At 36.6% G+C, this 9,480-nt stretch overlaps 1 protein-coding gene across 1 annotated transcript; it reads right to left on the reverse strand.

The window, feature by feature from the left end:
* Window positions 1-1,473: 1,473 nt before the first annotated feature.
* Window positions 1,474-5,337, reverse strand: LOC18025917 (B3 domain-containing protein At2g35310). Its single transcript, XM_024160837.1, has 3 exons — window positions 5,239-5,337; window positions 1,805-2,099; window positions 1,474-1,724 (listed from the first exon to the last, which is right to left on the reverse strand). The coding sequence occupies exons 1-3, from the start codon at window positions 5,335-5,337 to the stop codon at window positions 1,474-1,476; spliced, it is 645 nt and encodes a 214-aa protein (XP_024016605.1).
* Between the last annotated feature and the right edge of the window lie 4,143 nt (window positions 5,338-9,480).

Raw genomic sequence — 9,480 nt, forward strand, 5'->3', positions numbered from 1 at the left:
AAAAAGAAAACCAAACAAGATAACAACAAAATATTCGTACACATTTGAAATAGATGAAGAACACCTAACCGATCACAAAACAAAATGGAATCAAAAACGATGAAAACCTTTTCAGTCTAACAATATTGATGCAGAAAAGAAACAGTTAAAGATAAAATTCAAAGAAGCCATCAATAACACTAAACCCGATCAAAATCAAAGATCACTTCCAAGAAATATATCATCCAATTGATCCATCTACTATGATATAGACAACAATTTATACCTAAAACTACATAGCACATCAACTAGAGATCAGATGATCAACTAATTTCATGAATTTGGTTTTACAAAAAAAATCCCCAATTAAACCCTAGACGCAGAAATAGAGAAGATATTTGAAGGAGAGCAATAAAGACTTATCTCGCCACTGTCAGAAAAGCTTCCGGCCTCCGGCATGTAGCTCCGTCATCGGAAATCTGAGAAGAGATGTTGGCGATGTTGAAGGCGATTTCGTCGAGCAAAAAATGTGAGAAGAGATGTTTTTGGTCGGGGATTTTTTTGGGTCCAGAAACTTGACCCCTTGTGGCAAAATTTTTTCTCACTTCTCTCTTCTAATCAGATGCTGCCACGTGTCTAGGAAGCACCCTCAAATATCGATACTTAAAATGCCTAAACAAGCATCGATACTTCTTTATTATTGGGTTTTTAATTTTTTTTTGGACCAAAAAATCGTAAGTATCGGTCTTTAGTACTCGCGATAAACCTGCTCTAATCTCTCATCATTTTTATGACAGCTTTGAATGATCTGTACTACTTGTGGTGAATGCTGTAACGACCAACTTGGTTGTTTGAGACTTACATTTTCCTGTGAAACTCTATTGGTCTGAGTCTGCTTAGTCTGGTTCACAAATTCGACACATTTTGGTTCCTGAATATAATTAAGAGTAGAGAGAAAGCAGAGTAAAGTCACATGGAAACAACAAACACAACATATTCATAATTGGCCAATTAAGCTACAGAGATCCATCCGTTGGAAACTTAAACAACCAAGCTAAGTCATTACTTAAACCATTAAACACAGTCTTTAATACTCTGTAGCATCTTCCCCAAAAGACTCTCACATCTGTTCTCATTAGTGAGTCTCCTATGCGCGTTTGGAGACGATGAGAAGCAGCTCGGTCGGTTTAAGGAACGTAAACTTGCAAGCTTCCCCAACCAAGACAGGATACTCCTGCACTAAAATTCTCCATCCACTAGAGAAGAGTCCACCTGCTTCATGCCTCGGAACGTAGACCACATTCCATGACTTCTTCATGTCTGGGTGATGTATCTTAAACGTAGTTCTCTGCTTCGGCATAAGATTCCTTGAAACAGATACCCGGATCGGCTGAAAAAAAAAAGGAAAACAATTTTTTTTTCAATTTACATATCACTTACAAAAATCAAAATCAAAACGCAACAGAAAGACAGTGTTTACTCTCTTGTTTTGTGTTATCTTAGCAGTGCTTTGAGGTACGATCCCTTGATGTAGACGGTAAATTCTGCACTAGAAGAGGAAGAAGCGCCTGCACAGTCTCTCCGGGCACTAACCGTTTCCTTGATCATTGTGGAACTTTCTGATTCTTTAGCTTTCTTCTTCCCAGAGTTAAGCTTCCTCTTGAATTTTCCTTCTCCATTAGTTTCAGTTGCTGTCGGGCCAAGATCAGGAGACACAACCTCATCTCCTTCTCTCTTAACTTGACCTGTTTCATAATCAAAAGTGCAAAGAATCAATGTCTTTATCCTGTTCACTGTTGTATAACCATAAAATTAAAAATCTTACTTGAAGAAGCAAAGAAAGCCATGGATTGTTGAGGACATATCATTTCCAGGCCATCTTTCTTGAAGATCTTCACATTGAAACACATTTTGCCTTTGTGAGTAAATGTAAGGAAATCGTCTTCTCCAAGATAATTTTCCCTTACAAACTTCTCCCATCCCGATTTCTCCATGAAGTAGAATCTCGGATTTTTGGAGATTCCTATATCCCAAGAGCTGCCCCATTGAGCTCTTATCTTCATCTTACCAGAGAGCTCATGTTCGGAGACGCTTCTCATGAAGTCATAAGGAATAGCTCTCTGACTCTCTGTGGTTATACAAGGAAGATGAAGAGGTAATGTAATTAAGTTCCCATCTTTAAAACAAAGCTAATAATCAGATTCTAAATCTCAAACAAGAGCAAATAGATGAAGAAAGTTTGTTAAAGAAAGAAAATCAGTGACATTTTTAGATCCGTAAAAGACAGATAAAAAGATTCAACTTTTGAAACACATAACTAAGAGCACCTCCAACGGTGTATCAAGAGAGGTTCATGGGTGGGGTTCACCTATATTTTGGATTTAAAAAAAATCAAAAAGCCCAATAAACCGACGATCCGCCTCTTGGGGAAGCATTTTTCGAACCCGTTTTTGTTGGGGTTCATCGCTGACGTGGCTTTTTTTGATTGGAGGAGTTAATTTTTTTTTTCATGCGTGTCTCTCTCTTCCCCGAGACAAATTTTCTTCTTCATTTTCTTTCTTCCCAAAATTTTTCCCCGATACTTCTTCTCTGCATGCGATTTTTCCATCGGCGATTTCTGAGACATCGAATACCAAATTCAGACCGCCATCTTCATCTGCTTCGTTAAGGTTAGTGCTTATCATATCGAAAGTGATTTCTGATGTTAATTTCTGCGATTGGGTTTGCGAAATTAGGGTTTTTTTTTATTTGGGGAAAAATTTTGAGGTTCGATTTTTGATTTAAATTAGGGTTACAGTGTGAATCCGACTAACAATACTCTTGTTTGGGTTACTCTATCGTAAATCACGTCATCTGATTTAGGGATTTAAGAAAATTTTTATCAAGTTTTCTGTGTTTGATATAGTGTTCGATTCATCTGTTTTTTGGGTTGGATCGATTCATCTGAGTTGGATCGATTCATCTGTTGTTTGTTCTGTGAATGACTTTATGATTTCCTTTGTTTTATTCTGCGATTGTTTGGTGTTAGTTTGTTTGATGTGCGATGGTTAGATGTGAGAATGTTTTTGATGTGCGACTGTATTGATTGTTTGATGTGTCATTTATGAGTTTGTGAGATTATGAATTCGTTTGTTTGTTCATCACCACACATGAACACCTCTTGTTCGATTGTTAGATATGAGTATCTTTGTTTGTGAGATGGTTTGATTCTCCTGATCCTCTAATGCGTTTGAATTTGTTTGTTTGAGAGTTGTGTCTTGTGCAGATAATGCCATCTATCTATAGTGATACGTCGTCTGAAGGACCAGAGGAGGACTTGCAATGGGCATATGATGACGCGACTTATGGAATTCAGGAAAAGTACTGGTGTGGTCGGGTCTTGAAGGTGGAAACGTGTTCTGCTGAAGGTAGTCATGGGCGAAAGTACTTAACTTGCCCTGACCGGCTAAAAGAGGTAATGTTTTACTTGACTTGAATCAATATTGTCATTGCTGAATGTGTGTATGTATTATATATTGGTTCATAACATAACTATTGTATTGTAGGGGAGTGGAGTGCATTTGTTCCAATGGTGGGATGATGGTGTTACCGAGCAACTTGGGATTCTCGAGAGGCAGGTGAAATATCAAAAGGAACAGATGCTTACGCTAGAGACTGATATCAAAGGAGAGGTTCGAGGTCTTCGAGGAGAGGTAACGAGGCTGAAGGAGGAGGTAAGAGTTCTTCGAGGACAGTTAACGAGGCTCAACCAGACGTCATTTCAGAAATGAATAAAGGTTAGTCCGTTTTCTAACCTTTAGTTAGGTTATGTAGTTAAGTGATGTGTGTAGTTAGTTAGTTTTTTTGAGCTGGTTAAGGTCTATGTTAAAGTGATTTGATTGTTAGGTGGAGAGTTAAGGTCTTTGTTATCAATTCTTGGTAGGTTAGGGAGTTAAAGCACATTCATTGATTGCTTTACAAAAACAGTTCAACTTTTAAATCTTTTAAATCCAGCTTTGTAAGACTTTCTATTTTAAACGCTATCTATTTTAAAAGCTTTCTAAAACGTTAACCTAAACCCAAAACCATAAGCCCCTTTTTTCTAAACAACAAAATGGATTCTCCTATTCCATTTTCTAACTCTCACGGCTTCGTCAATCTTCTAGCTAGCCAACAACAAGAAAACCCAAACCCATTTACTTACCCGCACGTAATAGACCTTGGATCATCAGAAACCTTCCCTCGGTTTAGTAGTCAAGGGTCTGATGATCCAACCACACCTGGTGAATCGAGTAAGCAGCCGAGGCGACAGTGGACACCTAAGGAGGACGTGGTGTTAATCAGTTCGTGGTTAAATACTTCCAAGGACCCAGTGGTGAGTAATGAGCAGAAGTTTGGAGCAACCATGTTTGCCACAAGGTGAAAGAGCAACAATGTTTGCCACAAAACAAGAATCCACCAGAAAAGACGTTGAGCGTGCTTTTGGAGTCCTGCAAGCTCGTTTTGCCATAGTCAAAAATCCAGTTCTCTTTGGGATAAAGTAAAAATTGGAAAAATAATAAGAGCTTGTATCATCATACATAACATGATAGTAGAAGATGAAAGAGCTGGATACACCCAATACGATTTGGATTCTTTCGAACAAGGAAAAGGAACCAGAACTTCACAGGTCGATATGACGTATCAAACGACTATGCCTACTAATCTCACCAATTTGATGGAGAACCGGAAGAAAGTTAAAGATAAAAAGATACATGATCAGCTGCAAAATGATTTGGTAGAGCATATTTGGGAGAAATTTGGTTGATATGTTTATAATTTGATTTCAATATGTATGTTAAGCTTTTTTATTAGGTAATGCTAATGTTTAAGTTTAATTCTAAATTAATAATTATTTTCGAAATTTTATTACAAAAAAATAATATTATTTTATTCACGTGAACCCTAAATGGAGATCACCATTAGAGATGAAAAATTGATGAGGTTTTAATTTTTTCATTCATCAAAATTATATTAATAAAAAATTGGTGATGAACCCCAAGTGGATATCACCGTTGAGGTTGCTCTAAGAGATTCGAGTATCTAAGAACCATTGTACTTGTACAATGAATCAAAAGTTTGAAATTTTTTAAGACCCAGTGAGGCAGTGAATCGAAAGATTCAATTTTTAAGACCTATTGTTACAACGAACCAAAATATTCAAACTTTCCAGAGAAATTCTGACAAGCTAACGAGAAGTCACCTAATTTAAAAAACAAGAAGAGTTTAAACCAGAGTTACCATGTTTTCTGAATAGATATCTGCACCCTGAAGAACTTTAAAGAAGCTCTCGTTCTTCCTTTCTTCTTTGCACATAAGGAAATCAGAGTTTGTAGCCATTGTAAAATTTTCTCTTCCTTGAGCTCTCTCTTTCTTTCTCACTCTCTTTCCTCGCTGTGTTAATGAGAATTTTGAAATACTTTCTTTAATTTTAAAACTTGGGTTTATTTGAAAAAGAAAGTAATTGTTTTTGTTATGTTTTTGTTTTTATTTTTCTTTTCTAAACAGCTGAACGCAGTACGTAAGTGTCTTTGAAGACACGCAAATGGCAGAGTCGTTTACTTCTTTTCGTAATGCATTGGTCTATGTGACCAAAAGAGTGTGATCTTTTTATCTTTCTTTTATATCTTGTGTATTGGCTCATTTGCTTTTAACTAAAAAGTCTGACCTTTTATACATGTGTGTAACTATGTATATATATATCACCATTGCAATTTTTTTTGGTCCACACCATTGCAAAGAGATGACTAAGAAAAAAAAGGCAAACCCCACAGCATACGTTCAAATTTTGAAAATCAGTTTTGTGAATTATCTATTTTTAAAAATATTTTTTACTATCAAGGTTAAGACTAAAGATTTAAACCACACCCCCCCCCACTCTCCCCCAAAAAAAGATTAAGACATACGATGTCATGAGAATGTGAAGATTAAGATGATGGGGTTAATTAATGAGTAATAGGCTAATAGCAATATATAGTAACAGATAATTATAAAACATATGCTAATGTGGTGTGATTGCTTCATGTTTCATGTTTATCTTTCATTGCGTATTGGGCGGCCAGGAACAAGTGCATGTGCATGTGCATCAAAACCTTTGTTTTAGTACATTTGGGGAGCTTTTAGAGTTGTTGTAAATTATCTTTTGAGGTTTTAGTAGAAAATTTTGAGAAGAGTATCCGCAATGTTAAATCGCTGAGCTTCCACATTTCTATAGTTTCTTCTTAAGAATTTACTCTCTTACCAAAAAAGATTCAATATTTTTTCTGTTTATTTATTATGGATATGAGAACACTTACGAGATCTGTGTTATTCTCTAATTCTTTTTAGCATATTTTTATATGTATAGTTTTGTAGGTAAATATCATGATTGACTTTTTGTTTTTTGTTTTTGTTAGTTTGTAAGACCATCATCAACTTTAGGACTGTTCTTAGCAAACAGCAGAAGAGATTTTGGTTTAGAGAAGTTTCTTATTTGGGGACGGGAAGAAATGTTTCCTGAACATGTGTTACCTCTCCATTGAGTATTAGAATTAGGGAAAATTGGCATATTTTCGATGGATATCGTCAACGATTTGTTCCTCCGTCTCCCGGCAAGTTTGTTGGTCCGATTTTGAGTCCTCTCGAAGCCTTGCTTCTCTCTGATCGACAGTTTCGATTTCATAGCATCCCATCTCAGTCACACACTCGAAACCAGAGGTCACCTCATGATCTTGCTGCGATACCCTTGGCTTCTACATACAGTGTACCTTGACGCACTGGATAAAGTCTCCGACTTGAACATCCTTTGCAAGCCGGTGGTTTCACTGATGTATTCGGTTCGTGTAATTATCTGATCGATTTAACCAACTCTCTTACTGACATGTCGCATTTCAACCCATCAACCCGAAAACCAATTGAAGGTTTTGTGTGAATTGGAATTATATGTTTCGGCAAAGTTTTAGAAGTTATTGTATCGCTTTGTGTTTCTAAGTAATTTGTGCTGATAAAACCAATTGGTTTGTGCTGATAAAACCAACTGTATCGGCAAAATTGAAGGTTCATAAATTCTTTGTCGCCATGGAAACAGTTATACAATAGATGAATATATTGATTGTGCCTTGGAGGTTAGTTTGATTCCCTTTTGTTGCCATCACAGGAATTATCCTCTTTTCTGTTCATCATCAGCAAATCTTTTATTGGTGATATCGATGATGTTGCTTGTTGTAGGGTTTGGAGAAAAAATCATGGAAAAATACCATGTATCAGGACTTACGGACCAGCAGATCTTCTAAATGATGAAAATGCTGAGAACCTTCATGATGATGGTCAGTTGTTAGATTTCTAGCTAATAGCCTAATACTATGCATAATTTTCAATTTTCTTTGTTGGTGTTGAACACAAAGCATTGGCTGTTGATTCAGGTCGGAGAGTTATTCTTAATTGTTCGCCGAACATCTCTTCTCTTGTAGCTTGCAGAGAAGGACTTACTGAAAATCAACTCCTTCGAAGTCCCTTTGCATGAAAAGCTGTTGCACACTCATTGTCATTGATACATCAAAGTCAAACGACAATATTCTGGAAGCGGCATATGAGTGTATACATCAAAGTCAAAGGACAAGTGTAAGATAAGTTTACCTAGTGAACACGAAGGCGCTGAGTTAATAAGTTTTTGTTTATGCGGTTGATGATTTTTTTTGCTTTTGAATGATATATTTGAAGGAGTTTGATGAGTCTTGTTATTGAATCATCGAAGAGGCTGTTGAGTTTATTGCGTAATTGGAGTAGCTCAAAGTTTTGTCTTTTTTGTGATAAATCTTAAGGGAGACGTGAAATTCGCCGAGGTTCTTGAGAAAATGAGATGTAAAATGTCCTAGACAGAGAGCAGTGTGACTGTGACTGGACCCTCTAGAGATGCTTTTGGAATGAGACACTTGCGTGCGGTTGATGTCAACATGAACAAAATGCCTGATGTAGCCATGACTCTTGCCGTTGTTGCTCTCTTTGCCGATGGTCCAACCCACCATTCTAATGGTAAGTTAATTCTCAATTTAAATTAGTGTTTTTTACAGAATTGGTTTGGTATTAAAAAAAAATTTCTTAAAAACTTCAATGGGTCTCTGCCATTGGACAACCCAAAAAGAGAGGATCTTAAACCAGTTTCTTATTCCACTTTATACTACAAAAATAATAAATAATTGTTAAGAGACCCATATGGGTCTTTAGCATTGAGGATGTTCTAAGACCATCTCCATTGCAGGTCTCTCATGGGTTTCTCATGTTAATTATGCATTAAAAAAAAAGATTAAATGGTTTAATTAAAGAGAAACGTTTCTATTGAGAGAAATTGAGAGACCTATGAGAGACTGTAACGTGGCTGCATATGGTTGGTTGAGAGTAATATTTTTTTTTTCATTTTTCATTTAATCTTCCTCTCTTCTTCTTCGTTTAGGAACAAAGGCAAAAAAAAGAGAAGCCTGGATTTCGTCCGATGCTCTCATTGATGCATGTTTACACTTTCTCAATTATAAACACTTTCATTTATCTCTCTCTCTCTCGATGCTCTCTTTTTTATTTTTTTCTTTCTCTTCCTGAGAAGAAGACGCCCAAAACCTCCACTCATAAATTGATCGGATGCATTCTTCTCTCCTTCATGCATGTGTAATCGAGAGTCATAGCGATGAAGCTTGCAAGATTTCAGGGTAGAAGACGATGTCCGATGGCGAATTGGATGCTACCGGTAAATTGAATTGGTTCATCATTAGACAATGCATTTTTTTTCTACAATTTCTGATTTGGTTCATCATTAGATGAATTGGGTTTTTTGGATTCGGGTCCGATTACACTGATTACACTTTCTCAATTATAAATGCATGTTGAATCAAAGGTTTAGGATGGGTGTGATTAGGGAATCGTCGCTGAATGGTTTCTTTTGTGTTTTTTTTTTCCGGTGGTGTTACGGCGGCGTTACGGCGGCGAGATGAGAAGCAATTGGCTGAGTCTTCTTCACGGTGGGAAGCGGTGAACTGAGTCTTTTCCTTGTGTTGTGTCTCCTCATGATGCGCAGGTATTTTAATCCTATCTGAACTTTAAAGAACCACTTGATATATTGTTATGATTGATTGAGTGATGCTTGTGATGGATTGTTTAAATCGATGCTGTGTTAGTGTTTAGGGGAATCAATGCATTGTGTTAGAGTTAGAGGTAGGTTAACGGTAGGATAGTGAATCAATGCTTAGTGTGATGGTGAAGCTTTTTGTTTAATGCTTGGTAGTTAGGTGTAGTGTTAAGTTTGATAAGACTGGTAACCACACATCATCAAGGTTTATGAATTGCTTTGAAAACTAACAACAAAGACAATAACATTTTCTATTAAAGCACTTGGCCGATTGTTTTATCTAACAACACCAAGGAGAAGAAAACTCAAAACCCTTTAATCCTCTCCTTTATTCATCTCTTTTCTTCTCCTTTAATTCATCTCTTTCCTTCTCCTTTTTATTCATCTCT

This window comes from Eutrema salsugineum, unplaced genomic scaffold (assembly GCF_000478725.1).
Source record: "Eutrema salsugineum unplaced genomic scaffold, Eutsalg1_0 scaffold_11, whole genome shotgun sequence".
Lineage (NCBI taxonomy): Eukaryota > Viridiplantae > Streptophyta > Magnoliopsida > Brassicales > Brassicaceae > Eutrema > Eutrema salsugineum.

Coding starts and splice junctions, on each gene's coding strand:
- LOC18025917 (XM_024160837.1), bottom strand. CDS start 5,337: ATGGCTACAAACTCTGATTTCCTTATGTGCAAAGAAGAAAGGAAGAAC. Junction 2,100..5,238: donor ATATCTATTCAGAAAACATG/GTAACTCTGGTT, acceptor ACAGAGAGTCAG/AGAGCTATTCCTTATGACTT. Junction 1,725..1,804: donor GGCTTTCTTTGCTTCTTCAA/GTAAGATTTTTA, acceptor ATTATGAAACAG/GTCAAGTTAAGAGAGAAGGA.